General features: G+C 39.0%; 1 protein-coding gene across 2 annotated transcripts in view; it reads right to left on the reverse strand.

The window, feature by feature from the left end:
- PECR (peroxisomal trans-2-enoyl-CoA reductase) overlaps positions 1-16,114 on the reverse strand; it is a 28,521-nt gene extending 12,407 nt beyond the window's left edge. The window contains exons 1-5 of one of the 2 annotated variants that reach the window (XM_043577758.1): positions 15,868-16,114; positions 11,617-11,750; positions 10,744-10,909; positions 5,484-5,565; positions 846-942 (exon numbers count right to left, since the gene is read on the reverse strand). In XM_043577758.1, the coding sequence (XP_043433693.1) occupies positions 846-942; positions 5,484-5,565; positions 10,744-10,909; positions 11,617-11,750; positions 15,868-15,991 (603 nt within the window). In that variant the 5' untranslated portion in view covers positions 15,992-16,114. The remainder of the gene's footprint in view (positions 1-845; positions 943-5,483; positions 5,566-10,743; positions 10,910-11,616; positions 11,751-15,867) is intronic. The other variant, XM_043577760.1, reaches the window with a different exon arrangement.
- Positions 16,115-16,118: the final 4 nt, after the last annotated feature.

Below are 16,118 nucleotides of genomic sequence, written 5' to 3' on the forward strand. Positions count from 1 at the left end.
ATGATCTCTCTCTTGAAGTACACAGCCGGTATGTAATACCCAGGGAAGCTTAAGCCAAATCTTATTTCACACACAAAAAAAATGAAATTGAACATATTGTGATTTGAACATATAGTGATTTCTCCCCTATAATTTACAGTATGTTGCTGAGAAATTTTCTCTCGACTTCTAAACAATCTTTAACTTGAATTAGACTTCAGATTTTTCTCTCTCTCCTTGTGATGAATTAATGATATACCAAGAAATAACAAAATAATCTGGCAAAATTTGTTCTTTAAAGCAGTGGTTCTCAATCTTCACTGTGCATTTGAATTTCCTAGGTGGCTTTTAAAAATACCAATGCCTGGATTCCATAGTTTGGAGTCAAGTGTACATATTGCTAGTTTTTCAACATTTCATAGATAATTCTAATATATTGTCAAGAATGAGAATCATTGGCTTAATTTAACCTTCTTGACAATCTGGTTGTAGATCAAAGAACGCTTCTTTCTGATTTTACCTATTTAAAAAAAATTTTTTTTAATGTTTATTTATTTTTGAAGGAGAGAGAGACAGAGCATGAGCTGGGAAGGGGAAGAGAGAGACAGGAGACACAGAATCCAAAGCAGGCTCCAGGCTCTGAGCTGTCAGTACAGAGCCCGACGAGAGGCTCAAACTCACAGCCATGAGATCCTGATGTCAGATGCTTAACTGACTGAGCCACCCAGGTGCCCCTGATTTTACGTGTTTTTAAAAACCAATCTTTTCTAGTATACATGAGTATTAACAAATACCTCTATCAACAACACAAATGGAATCAGAAGAGAACAAGTTGTCAATAGCTTTCATATGGAACGTTTACCTACAGGGGCAACACAGTTGATCCTTATTCCACTGCTGGCCCATTCCACAGCTAAGGTTTTGGTGAGGTTATAAACACCTTCTCTGGCAGCTCCACTGTGCCTTTAGAAGACGAAACATAAAAATTATAGCCAGCTTCTGCTGTTTCTCTTGTTAACTGACGGATGTGCCAATGACCTGTCAGAGCCCCACAGATATATTCTTGTTGAGTCTGTCTTTTTGATCCTTTTTCTGAACACGGGGAAGGAGGGGGGGGGGTCCTTCAATGTTAAAGCCAAAACACAGTTATATGATGGTCAAACAAATCTTACATTATAGGCACACATAACATCCTCCAAAACACCATGACCGTAAAAGAAATATTTTGAAGATCTTTTGATTACATAGAAAAACTAACAAACTGGTAATTTTAAGGGTTACAAATGTGTGGGTTTTGTTTTTTGTTTTTTGTTTTTTGTTTTTTTTTGAAAGAGAGAGAGAGAGAGAGAGAGAGAGAGGACACAAGCAGGGGAAAAGGACAGAGGGAGACAGAGAGAGAATCTCAAGCAGGCTCCAGGCTCAGTGCAGAGCCTGATGCAGGGTTTGATCCCATGACCCTGGGATCATGACCTGAGCCAAATTCAAGAGTTGGACACTCAACCAACTGAGCCACCCAGGCACCCCACAAATGTGGTTATTTTTTAAATCAATTTTAGATGATTAGGGATAAGAATTCATACATTGGGCTAGAAATAGTATCAATAGGCTTTCTAGACACCCCAAAATTTAAATAAATTTTAATATATTTCCAGAAAGGAAGTGCAAAATACTTAGGCCTGCATCCATATGGGATCTCATGCATAAAGTACAGATATAATGTTGCTTAGAATTTCTAATTACAAGGTCTTCAGAACCAAGCGTGTGAAACCCGGGGGTATATCCACTTCTCACTAAAGACCTACAGAGTCCAACCTTCTTGAAGAAAACCTATCTCTGTTCCAGTGTTGTCTGCAGCAACCCTGGCAGGACTCCATGCAGAAGCCAACTTACTTGGTCAGAATCACCCAAGTGATCCCACAACTACCCAACAGGGCCACAACTTCTGTTGCTACTGAATCCAGCAGTCCAGGGTGGATCTACAGAATACGTTCCCGTGTCCTGTCTACTGCCACCAGTGCAAGGAGGGGCTCAATTGCAACACTCAGCTGGGACAGATAATTGAAATTGAAAACACCAGGAGCAGGAAACAGGGTCAGGAAGAGACATGCTTATATAGAAGCACAACCGAGTCCTGACTCTTTCCTTTGAGGAGGACTAGAGGTGTTTGTCCCCTTGCACTCAGCCCCCTGATCACCAGGGTCACCATGTGAGGTGACCTCCTCATAGAAAAAGGCTCAGCAGTTACAGTGAGCCCCTGAAGAAACAAGTGGCAGATGTTCAGAAACTGGTAGGCGCCCGGAGCACCTGGGTGGCTCAGTCAGTTAAGCATCTGACTTCAGCTCAGGTCATGATCTCACAGGTCGTGAGTTCAAGCCCCATGTTGGGCTCTGTGCTGACGGCTTCAGAGCCGGGAGCCTGCTTTGGATTCTGTGTCTCCCTCTCTCTCTGCCCCTCCCCCACTCATGCTCTGTCTCTCTCTCTCTCTCTCTCTCTCTCTCTCTCTCAAAAATAAATAAACATTTAAACAATGTTTTTAAAAAGAAAGAAAGAAACTGGTAGGTGCCCAAGAGAGAAAGCCGCTAGAATGAGAGACAGAGGTGGAAAATCAGAGACAGATATTAGTGAATCCCCATCAGGACAGAACAGATGCTGGACAATTCAGCTTTGGAGTGATGACTATGTCACATGAAGTGCTGTTCCAGTCACTCTTCTGCTAAAGGAAACACCGAGAGGGACTGGCATTTATCTGAACTAGGAGTTGAGTGAAATTATATTTTACCATTTCCATGACAAGCTCACATCCTCTTTCAATGACCAATTTCTGTATCAGGTAATATCTGAAACCTCTTGCAGTCTGTGTGAGAACAGATTACAAGTAATAAACTGCCTTGAAGGCTGTCACATTGCTTCATTTTCTTCCTGTCATTTATAAATAGGAGGCAGGATGATGTACAACTGTCAGTGAATAGAGCACTAACAAATGTTTCAAATGCTTCTGCAACTTACACACATAAAACCATACAGTATATGCTCTTTTTCACTTGGCTTCTTTCACTCAGAATAATTATTTTGAGATTCCTCCATGTTGTTGCCTGAGCTAATAGCTCATTTGCTCTTATTTCCAAGTAGTAGTCTGTTACATAGATAGACTACAATTGGTGGATTCATTCACCCGCAGATGGGCGTTTGGGCTACAAACTGTCTATCCATGTGAAATGGGAGTTAGTTTTTTGGCTAATCTTTTGCCCTTGTAATCATGAACAACCACCCAAAAGATCAGCAGGTCAGGCTAAACTCCCCCACATAGATGTAACAGAAAAAATGTAATGTCTTAGGCAACATTAAGAAAAGTGTGCCAAGGAGCAACGCAGTTCAAACACACACACAAGATACCCAGATAGCCTTTCAACAAATCAAAAGGTGCTCCATTGAGAAGATCATTTCTTGCCTATCAGAGTTGTCTGGAAGTTGTTAACACACATTTTGGGTGAGGCTCTAGGGAACATGCACACTCATATTTTGCTGGTGGGAGTGCAAACTGGAAAGAAATTTGGAAATACCTAGGAGTTTTGTTTTTCTTTTTAAGTTTTTTAAATGTTTTATTTTTGAGAGAGGGAGAGAGAATGGGGGAGGGGCAGAGAGAGGGAGACACAGAATCAAAAGCAGGCTCCAGGCTCTGAGCTGTCAGCAACTCAGGGCTTGAACCCAGGAACAGCAAGATCATGACCTAAGCTGAAGTCGGACACTTAACCGACTGAGCCACCCAGGAGCCCCTGGAATTACCTAAAAGCATTTACCTTTCACCTTCACCCAACAATCCATCTTCCAGAATGTATGGTAAACATATAACTCCACAAATATGAAACAAATATGTACAGTGTTATTCACTGCAGAATTATTTATAATAGCGAAATGTAGAAACAATATAAATTTCTATTAACTTTGAGCTAATATGTGCATTTGGAAAGAGGAATTTGAAAATAAGTCCATAAGTCCATAGTGGTATACTAAAAAATTTAATGATAATAATGATAATTGTAATAAATATACAGATAAGGAAGGAATGGCTGTTGCAAAGAAGTCTTTTTATGAATTACCAGCTAATAAATATAGAAGCAATTATGAAATCAGAAAAATTAACACTGCCCCACCATTAACGTAATAAATGATTCAGGTAAGAATCACCAGTGGTTGCAAAAATCACAATGGAAAACAGAATATTCCCGCAATACCAAAATATCACCCGATAGATTACAGATGATGGACTAATAATAAAGGAATTCAGATCACTGTCTTACTTAGTTAAAAGGTTTTTTTCTGGGATGAGAAAGGATAGAGCATTCAACTTTGTACCTTATGCAGTTTTGTATATATATAAAAACTAGCATGCATGTTTTTATAACACTAAGACCTATTTCATAAAACATTCTATGTTGGAAAATGAAATTTTTTTCATAAAAAAATGGAAGGAATCAGAACTTATAAAAGACATGAAGGAAATCAGCAAAACGAATTTTTTTCTAAACCAGACTTTTTACCTGCTAAACGTGTGGTCTTCAAGTAGCTTCCTGGCACATTGTTTTTCTCTTTGTTCTATGTGGATGTCCTTTTAGATTATTATGAAAGAATCTACTGAGCCAGTACAGGAAATTAGTTCATTGATGGACTTTAAAAAAAAAAATCAGTTTCCAACATAATATTTTACCAAAATCAGAATAAGAGTGAAATATGTCAAATTCCACTATGGAGTAACAATTCAGCAGTTCTGTCTAAAAATGAATAGGCATATTCACAGTATTCTAATCTAAATTAGCCTAGATTAGTTTTATTTCCACACGTTAACAAAAAAAAGATATCTCCAGAAAATGATGACAAGTTTAGCAACATCTGGATAAGGGTTACTGGATAAAATATAGAACATTCCGTTAAATTTGAATTTCAGATAAATAACAACAACAACAACAACAAAACTTTAGCATAAAGATGCCCCATGCAATATTTGGGACAGACTTATAATAAAAAATGTAATGGAGCATCTGTTTTTCTTTTCTTGGTAAATCTGGCAAGTCTCATATGGATGGAAATTTTTTGGAAGTACATTTTCAACATTCAAATAAAGGGAATAGCTAACTATTGAGATTGAAACTTATTAAAGGATTAAGGATCGTGATTTATGACGTTTTCTCCACCCTACTCCCCCCTATTCAGAAGACAAAACCCAAAGATATAGAAAAATATACAGGGGCGCCTGGGTGGCGCAGTCGGTTAAGCGTCCGACTTCAGCCAGGTCACGATCTCGCGGTCCGTGAGTTCAAGCCCCACGTCGGGCTCTGGGCTGATGGCTCAGAGCCTGGAGCCTGTTTCCGATTCTGTGTCTCCCTCTCTCTCTGCCCCTCCCCCGTTCATGCTCTGTCTCTCTCTGTCCCAAAAATAAATAAACATTGAAAAAAAATTTTTTTAATAAATAAAAAGAAAAATATACATATATGTATGTGTGTGCTTACACAAATCCTGGGAATCCATTCTTAGTAAGGACAGTGATATTGACAATAGACCCTCCATGTTCTTTCATCCACGAGCTGTAAACTGCAGGAAAAAGACCAGTGACAAACGTGTGACTCTCATCCCCTGTCCCAGCATATTGCTTTTTATTTAAAAATTTTTAATTTCCATTTCCTTTTTATAAAAAGCCTGATTGGGCATAATGTAGGGACCACAAAATTCATCCACTTCATGTGTACAACTTCAAGACTTTTAATAAATATACAGAGTCATGGAACCACCATCACAATCCAATTTTAGAATATTTCCATTACCCCCCAAAAGTGCCTTGGTACCTTTCTGCAGTTCAAGCCATCCCCAAGCAAACCCTCATCTACTTTCTGTTTATATAAATTTGCCTTTTCTGAACATTATGTATAAAGGAAAACACACAATATGTGGTCTTTTGTGTCTGGCTTCTCTCACTTAGAATAATGTTTGTGAGCTTCATCCAGGCTGTAACATGTGTCAACAGTTAACTTTTCTTGCCAAAGAGTATTCCATTGAATGGATATGCCATATTTCATTTATCCATTTACCAGCTGATGAACGTTTGGATTGTTTCCACTTTGAGGTGATTATGAATACAAACCTTTATGTGGACATATGTTTTTATTTCTCTTGGGTGGAAGTGCTGGGTCATATCATATGGTAACTGTAGGTTTAACTTTTTAAGAAACTGCCAGACTATTTTCCAGTGTCTCCACCATTTTACATTCCTACCAGAAATACATGAGGGTTCCAGTTTCTGCACACTGTTATTGTCTAACTTTCTGATTACAGCCATTCTAATGGGTATGAAAGGATATTTCACTGAGATTTTTTTTAATGCTTTTATTTATTTCTGAGAGAGACAGAGACAGAGACAGAGCAAAAGTGGAGGAGGAGCAGAAAGAGAGAGAGAGGGAGACCCAGAATCTGAAGAAGGCACCAGGCTCTGAGCTGTCAGCACAGAGCACGATGCGGGGCTGGCACCCATAAACCACGAGATCATGACCTGAGCCGAAGTAACGCACTTAACCAACGGAGCCGCCCAGGTGCCCTTCACTGAGCTTTTGACTGGCATTTCCCTAGTGACTAATGGTGTTGAGAATCTTCTGATGTACTTGTTCATCATTTATATATATTCTTTGGTGAAATATCTATTTAAATCTTTTGCACATTTTTTAATTGGTTTGTTTTCTTAACATTGAATTATAAGAATTCTTTTTACATTCTGGATACAAATTCTTTATCAGATATGTGATTTGAAATCTCTTCTCCCAGTTTATGGCTTATCTTTTCATTTTGTTAATGTTATCTTTTGAAGCACACACGTGTAATTCTTATTAAGTCCAGTTCATCAGTTTTTTGACCTTATGCATTGCCTAAGCCAGGACTCATTGCCTAAGCCAAGGTCATAAAGATTTTGTCCTTTGTTTGCTTCTAAAAGTTACAAAATTTTACTTTTTGCTTTTAGGCCACGGTCCATTTTGCACTTTGGGTTTGCTTTCACTTATGGTGTGAAGTAAGGATCTTTTTCTTGTATGTGCATATCCGACTGTCCAAGCACCATCTGTTGAAAAGACTATCATTTCCCCAAACAAATGCCTCGGTCCCTTTGGCAAAAATCGTAAATATAACGGTTTGACCACAAATATAAGGATCTATTTCTGGACTGTCAAATCTGTCCCAATGATCTATGCATCTATCCTTATGCTAGTACCACACTGTCTTGAAACCAAGAAGTAGAAGTCCTCCAACTTTCCTCTGTTGCAAAACCGTTATTTCTGAAACATTTCGAAAATTTCTAAAAAATTTCGTTATTTCTGGCTATTCTGAGTCCTTTGCACTTCCACGTGTATTTTAGGATCCGTTTGTCAATTTCTGCAAAAATAATAGAGACTGCACTGAACCTACAGATCAACTTGGGAAAAACTACCATCTTAACAATATTGTATTTTCTAATTCACAAACATCAAATGTTTTCCCATTTATTTTCATCTTCTTTCATTTCTGGCAGCAATGTTTTGTAGTTTTTAGATACGAGTCGTATCCTTTTCTATTCTATCCTTTAACTTCATTCTTTAAGCATTTTACCTTTTTGAAGCCCCATTTGATATTTAGCCATCAAGTCCATTCATATAAATCAAGACAACGCCAGAGATGTTCCCTCAAGACTAGCTTTAATAGAAACCTAATTTTTAATGATATTTATTTATTTTTTTAAATGTTTATTTATTTATGAGGGAGAGAGAGAGAGAGGCAGAGTACAAGCGGGGAGGGCAGAGAGAGAGAGAGAGAGAGAGAGAAGGTGGCACAGAATATGAAGCAGGCTCCAAAGCTCTAAACTGTCAGCACAGACCCTGACACGGGGCTTGAACTTAGGAACCCCAAGATCATGATCTGAACTGAAGTTGGACACTTAACTGACTGAGCCACCCAAGTGCCCCAGAAATCTAATTTTTAGAATGTAAAGGCCAGAGAAAAATTCAAGACCCTCCTATTAAAAGTTCAGGCAAAAATAAGAGTGCCTTCCAATTACTACTTAATGCTTTCTAGTGAGTTCTGACCCATTCATAGAGTATGACAGAAAAAGCAGGTAAAGCCACTAGAAAAGAAGATATCAAATACAGTATTTTAAAATTCTAAGACAATTCTTTCATATTATTTTCACATTATTAATTTTTTTAGATTTTATTTTTAAGTACTCTCATCACCTAACATGGGGCTCGAACTCATAATCCTGAGATTAAGAGTCACGTGCTCTACCGACTGAGCCAGCTAGGTGCCCCTATTTTCACATTTTTCAAACTGGGATATGTCTTACAGTTGGTGGCTTCTTAAGATACACAAGGCACTGTTTGTACTTTCTTAGTGATATACAAAATGGTGCATTTCTGAATTGACTATATCTTTGACTCAATGAAATACAGTATTTATGTTTAGACAACATGATTGTACGTCTAAAACACCCAAAAGACTAATTAAAAAAAAAACTGTTAAAGCTACAAATTGCTAGATAAAGTTACAAGCTCAGCTTGAAAAAATAATTCTTCTATAAACCAACAATAATCCAGTTGAAAAATAATTGGGAAACAGCCCATTCAAAATAGCAAGAGTCATCAAAATACCTTAGCATAACCTTAATTAAAAAAAAATATGTGAGTTCTATATGACAAAAACCACAAATCTTTGCCAAAAAATATAAAATAAGTATCTATTAATAGAAAGACATGCCATTATGATATATTCATTACTTTAGGGTAATAATTTCACAGGTAGACACATTTGTCAAAGCTGACTACATTACACTTTAAATGTTCATTTAATATTTTTACCTCAATAAAGTTGTAAAATGTGAAAAAAAAAAAAAAAGGAAGACATGCCATTATGGAAAGACAATATTTAAACATGGTAACTATTTTCAAATTATTGACAAATTTAACACAATTCCAATCAAATTCCCCACCAGGATTTTTGAGGAAAAAACCTGAATATAAAATTCGTCTGAAAGAATAAAAGGTCATGAATAGCCAAGAAAAAGTTTGAAAATGAAAACAAATAAAGCACTGCGTGCCATACTGAATATCTAAAAAACTTATTAAGAAAAAAAAAAGGAAGGGGAATAAGTTTATTTAAATGACCCTAACACAGACTTTCTGCTTCTGTTAGCACTCTGACGTCATTTTTGTTTTTCCCCTGACACTTTTCCTGGGTATTACAGGAATATTTCTTCACGCTATTTGAGAGAATCAGACGCCAATCACAAGTGCAGCTTATTTCCCTGTGCTTCAGACCAACTGGCTATAAATCAGAAGTTCCTATGAGCTCTTCCTTGGATTTGACTAATCTGCTCTTGAACTCAGGAAACTAGTTCACTCACTAAATTACCCATTTGTTACAAAGCATATTAAGGGATATGAACCAACAGGCAGATGAAGAAATACACAGGGCAAGGTCCTGAACAAAGAAGCTTCTGTTCTGTGGACTTTGAGCCTGGCATGGTGTTACATGTTCTGATTCACCAACCCTATCCTTTGATTTTTCATTACAGAGTTGTGACTGATTAAATCTTTGGGCACTGGTCACTGATTTGACCTTCACCCCTCTCTGCTGCCCAGAAATCAGTGTTGGTTCCCTACCAACCAGCTCGTACCCCATCTTTAGGGAATTTCCCAAAGTCACCTCATTAACATACTCAGTTGTGGTTGAACAGGGCTTGTTATGAATAACAGACACTCATTTCACCCTTTCGGTCCTAAAGCCATTTCAGGTACTGAAGATAAGAAGACCAAGGGTTATAACAAAAGACTCTCCCACTGTTCTTAATGCTCAGGAAATTCCAAGGGCCAATGGGAGCTATGAACCAGGAACTGGAGACAGACCAAAACATACACTCATTACAAATCACAACATCACAGTCCCCAGTGATTCTGGAACTACCGTGTTATCCCTAACTACTTACCTGAACTTTTTACATGAGGGTGAAACAAACTATCTTATTTAAGCTCCCGTTTTTTTTTCTATGGTCTCTACACTGGAACAGCTAGTCACAACTAATATAAAGCTTTATATTGCCGGTTAGATAAAAAGGCTGGGAATGTCTGCAAGCCTTTGACTTAGAGATATTAAGAAGATAAAGCCTAACCCATCTTGGGGTAAAGACCCTTTTGGTTGGAATTATACTTGTTCTGTGGTTTTTATCATAAAAATGTCTTGGAAAGTTTGCAAGAAAACCCTTGAGTTACTCAACTTCAGGAGTTGAGCATCACCACCTTAACACATGACTTTCAGTCCAAAGATTATGCATGCTAGCTAATTGTTAGCTGGAAAGAATGTGGACTCTATCCAGTGTTCTCCCTGAAGATTTCATAAGTTAATGAACAGGCCCTTATAACAGATTCATTTCTTTAAAACAAAGTGTGAGAGGTTTTTTGTTTTTTGTTTTAAATTTCAGGGACAACTTTGTAGCTATATCTTTGTACAGATCCATAATAATTTTCTCATGACAAATTCCTAGAAATAAAATTACAAGATCAAAGCATATCCATATATTATAAATACTGCCAAATTACTATCCAGAAAGGGAACAATTTACATCCCTGTGTTGTATGGGAGTGAACCAGGGCAGTAAATGTTGATGATATGGAGTTTCTGCACCTCTAACAATTCTCTTTCAAGATTTTCTATAATCTTTAAACAAGGACACTTTGACTTTTTTGGGTTACTGATCATACTTGCCTGCTTTGCACATGTAGAAAGTGCCCGTCAAGTTGGTTTCGATCACAGCATGCCATCCCTTTGCACTGATGTGTTCTGCAGAAGACATGAACTGGCCTCCTCCATTGTTGACCAAAAAATTGATCTTACCATAAATATCTAAGGTGGATTTGATCAAACTGTTCACCTGAAGAAAAATGTTAAGAGTAAGGTGGTTAATAACCTAACTTGCTACTTGGACCGATAGCTTGCTCTAGAGAGGAGAAGAACTTGCAGTCTGTAATGGGAAATGGTAACTCTGAGTACCATAATACCCACAGATCAGAAAACTAAATTGGTAATTCTGATGACAAGATTTAGCCAAGAGCCTGGATCACTTCTGAATACAAGCCTCCTGAATACAAGCACTTCTGAATTTGTAAGCTGTAAACCCAGAATAATGAATAGTACTAAAATAGGTTAATGTCAACATTTAGAAATGACTTAAAAGGGGTGCCTGGATGGCTCAGTTGGTAGGGCATGTGACTCTTGATCTCAGGGTTGTGAGGTCGAGCCCGATGTTGGGTGTAGAAATTAACGATTACTTATACACAAAACTTTAAAAAGAAAAAAAAATTTTTTTTTTTAAAGAAATGACTTAAAGGGCAAAGGGCACAAAAGGTAATCTCACTGAGACCACATCCTTTCTTTGCTTCCTGATCTTGTTTCTCTCCATCTCCTTCTCTGGACGTAATTCACTCAGTAAATCATTGGCAAAAGAATCTCTTTCATAGGCTCTGCTTTTAGTTAACCTCATCTAAGACAGTTACCATAGGAACATCTGTAGCACAGGTTTAGAAGCTACTACTATAAATTAAAATAAATGAATAAATGATATAGACATATTTGTATTACCTCCTCTTCTTTGCGAATGTTGCATTTTATGGGAGTGACCTGAGCCTGGTTGGTGTGGGGCAGGCTGGCTTTCAGTTCTTTTGCAGTCGATTTTAATCTATCAAAGTTACGAGATGCAATGACCACATTACACTCTGAAAAGAAAACAGAGAACAAGTAAATATGCTTTCACTGGTTGTCTAAATTTTTTTTTAACTTTTTTTCAATGTTTATTTATTTTTGAGAGAGAGAGACAGAGCACGAGTGGGGGAGGAGCAGAGAGAGAGGGAAACACCGAATCAGAAGCAAGCTCCAGGCTCTGAGCTGTCAGCACGGAGCCCGACGCGGGGCTCGAACCCACGAACCATGAGATCATGACCTGAGGTGAAGTCAGACACTTAACCGACTGACCCACTCAAGTGCCCCATTGATCGTCTAAATTAAAAAAAAAAAAATACTAATGTTTAGGAAAAATTTCACGTGTTCCCATAAAAAAGATTTAAAAATAAAAGATGAGTCGGGACTTCTGCTTCTGGTTACGACGGAGCATCAATAACCAAGTTTACCCTCCAGACCGAAACAACTGAAGAACTAGACAAAGTATATACAACCATGGTTTTCAGGCACAGGACACGGGTACCATTACACAGCAATCTCGGAGAGTGGAAACAAACACTGTGAGTCCTATGATCATTCCAGCTTACCCCCTGGAGACAGTGTCCAAGGTGCAGCACAGGGAGGAGGAGGAAACAATTCAGAGCCCAGGAAGAGACGAAGATGGGAGTCCCAGAGGCCAAAACTAGGTTACATAGGGCAGAGAGAGAAGATAAGTCACAGAGCAATAACTCCAGAGATCTGCAGAGTTCCCTCAAATATTCAGCTGAGCACTGAACAGTGCATTGAGTGAAAAAAACTATCTGAGGCTGGGGAAAGAACCAGCCCAAAGGAGCAGAAACAACAGACCCTGACATTCACACAGCACTGAGAATAGTGTTCCCACCAGGCAAAACCTTTCAAGGGCCAATGGGAAAAATACGCAGAAGAGTATGGCCTCAGTAGTGAAGCAAAATTAGCCCTAGGTTAAAGGCCATTCAGGTCAACACTTAACATACAACAAGCCTCTCCTAAGATATCAAACTGTTTCCAAGTAACTTAAGTGCATCTTAAAACAAAACTCAAGAATATACAAATAACCAGCATTGAACAAGGTAAAATTCAAATGTCTGTCATCCAGCAAAAATTTTTCCAGTCATGCAAAGAAGCAGATAAATAGAACCCATAACGAGGAGAGAAGTCAATTAATAAAAACAGAACCAGAAATGGCACTGACGACAAAATTAAACAAATTCGTGATAAAGAGAAAAATATTAAAAGCAGTCAGAGAAAAAGAACAGAACAAAAAGACAAGGAAGACAGAAGACTTCTTTTTCAGAAATATTGCAAGCCAGAAGACAGTGGAAATGGCTCGAAAGTACTGGGGAGGGGCAGAGGGTGGGCATTTGGGAACCCAGAAATCTTGACCCAGTGAAAACAGTTTTCAGAAATGATGACAACATGAAGACCTGTTCACACATATAACAGCTGGAAGAGTTCATTAAAGCAGACCTGTATTACTTAAAAGAGTAAAGGAGGGGCGCCTGGGTGGCGCAGTCGGTTTAAGCGTCTGACTTCAGCCAGGTCACGATCTCGCGGTCCATGAGTTCGAGCCCCGCGTCGGGCTCTGGGCTGATGGCTCAGAGCCTGGAGCCTGTTTCCGATTCTGTGTCTCCCTCTCTCTCTGCCCCTCCCCCGTTCATGCTCTGTCTCTCTCTGTCCCAAAAATAAATAAACGTTGAAAAAAAAAATTTTTTAAAAAAAGAGTAAAGGAAGTCTTTCAGATGGAAGGACAATGATACAGATGGAAATCTAAATTACCAGAAATGCCAATTATGTGAGTAAATACAAAGACTTTTCTTCTTTCTATTCAAGTCTCTTTACTTTTTTAAATTTTTTTAATGTTTATTTATTTATTTTGATGGGGCGGAGAGAGAGAGTATCCCAAGCAGGCTTTGCACTGTGAGTGCAGGGCCCGATGAAGGGCTTGGATCCCATGAATCGTGAGCTCATGACCTGAGCTGAAATCAAGAGCCAGATGCTTAACTGACTCAGCCACCCAGGCACCCCTATTCAAATCTCTTTAAAAGGTGGAGATTGTTTAAAGTAAAAATGGTAACAATGCACTGTAGGATTTATAACCTATGTAAACATAAATGTGTGGGAACAACAGTGTGATGGCCAAAAAAGGTGAAAATAGCAGTACAGGCAGTCCTTTTGCTCAGCTCTAACACGCACGAATTTCAATTGTGTAAGCTTAGTTGAACAACATAAATCCCTCAGCAACATGGTTCAAACTTCAGTTACCATGACATATTAACGGTGAGTAATTGTATAAAATACAAGCTGTTCCGTCCACAAATCACCATTGAATAACAGATGCGCATCATGATCAGTGACTAATCATGTCACTTCTTTCGATGTCTGGCCATGATTGGGCACCATGCATGCTTTCTTCAATTTACACACAGACAGCAAAGAAATACAGTCATGTTGTGTCCGGGTCTCCCAGTGATAAGCCTATGATTCAAAGAGGGCTGGTCCAAAAAGATGAAAATACAACAAAGAAATAAAAATTGGTAACACTGGAAGTGAAATTAGAATTGAATGGAAAGGGAGTTATAAGAGGAATAGTCGTTCAGGGGCATACTGACACTGCCATCAGTGTTTTCCTGAAGTACAAATTCTAAGCTATGACATACTGGAATATCTACTCACCTTACTGAGTGAAAATGAACCTTAGCGTCCACTGTCGCCTGATGTCTTAGCTCCTCCTAAAGAGACTGCTTCCCTTTTTTCATAGACAAATGTATAAATGTATCAGAAATACTGGCCAAGGCAGCCTCAGAGCACATAGAGCAAGAAGCCTTGCCAACTCTGGACTTCTCAGATGTACACAGATTTTAATTAAACTATACTGATAATTACAACTATATTGATAACTCTCCTCTCTCTCCCTCACCAAGCCGAGGCTGGTACTCCCTTCTACATGCTACTATACCCCTGTCCTCACCCTAACACAGTATTTAAGCCCATGTTACATTGTAATGACCTGTTCTTAAGAGTCTCCCCCACACGCTGGCTGTCACCCCCAGAGGATAGGGACCTGTTGTTACCATAATCGTTACACTAGCACAAAGTCCACATTCAATATACACATGAATAAATGGAGTTTATAAAGGTAAACAGTAAGAAGGGTCTCCACGTGACCACAATTATTTTAGTTGTATGGGATGAGCGAGCTTCTGCATATCAAAAGAAGGCACTTAAAGAAAACTATTTTTCAAGTTCACGTTGTAATTTAGTAATCTCCAATAGAGACAACTTTTGGAAATTCTGATGGGCATTCTGAAAGCTTTACAAAGCAAACACTGAAAAGATTCACCATGGGTTCCTGGTAAAACAAGACTAACTTTAAAACAGAATTAAATTTATCAAAATGGATGTGTAACTTTCAGCACAGCATCAATTATACTGTTAGGAGAACTCTTGTTTCCTTTTAGCTTGTTACCAGGTAGGCTCTATGCCCAGGAGGGAAAATAAAAATTTGAAATAAAAATTTGGCATATTCTTTTCATATGACTTTAAACTTTATTTACATGGTTTTTTCATTCAATGAGGATTTACATCTTCGTATAAGTAAACTTGTCCATTTTCCCCTTTGTGGTTTCTTTACTTGTTTATGTGCTTACAAAATCCTCCCTTTCCCCAAGTTCGGGTAAATATTATAACAACTGTGTCCAGATTATATACGATGGGAGTCTCTTGGGTGTTAAAACCTTTAACAGTTAAGTGAAGTGAAATGAAGTTTTCCCGTGTTTCTTCATTAGGTAATACATAAAATGGATTAATTTTAAGCACACATCTACAAATACTTCCACAGCATGTTCCCAAAGGTGTCCTTATTCCTCACTTCGGGCAATGTATCTTTGATTCTAACTGTTCCCTTTAGCTTACAAACAATGGTTTCATTACTCAACGTTTCCCCACAATTTCTTAGGAAGGACTCTCTTCTTCCCCTCCCCCGCCGCCGCTCTGGTTTCAAGTTCACCCACGTCTCCAGCTTCTTTGCTTAGCAAGTCCAGGTCTCCGAGCGGTGCCTAGTAGCTCCAGGCACCCCGACCCCAGGTTATGCCAGGGTATCTCTGCGTTGTCTGGCCCAGGGGCTTGCTCACGTACCCAGGTTCAGGAGCTCGGTGGCGATGGCCTTTCCGATACCCGTGGCCCCGCCGGTGACGATTGCCAATCGGTCCTTCAGCAAGCCGGCCGCCAAGCAGCTCTTGCCCCTTCCCGAAAGGCCCATCTGCACGGCGCGTCCGAGTCCCAGGAGCACTAAGGTCCCTCAGCCTGGGAGGTAAGCGGGGCCTTTAGTTACTGGTCAGCCCTGGCCCCGCCCCCGTGGCCCCGCCCCGTGGCCCCGCCCCGTGGCC

This window comes from Prionailurus bengalensis, chromosome C1 (genome assembly GCF_016509475.1).
Source record: "Prionailurus bengalensis isolate Pbe53 chromosome C1, Fcat_Pben_1.1_paternal_pri, whole genome shotgun sequence".
Taxonomy (NCBI): domain Eukaryota; kingdom Metazoa; phylum Chordata; class Mammalia; order Carnivora; family Felidae; genus Prionailurus; species Prionailurus bengalensis.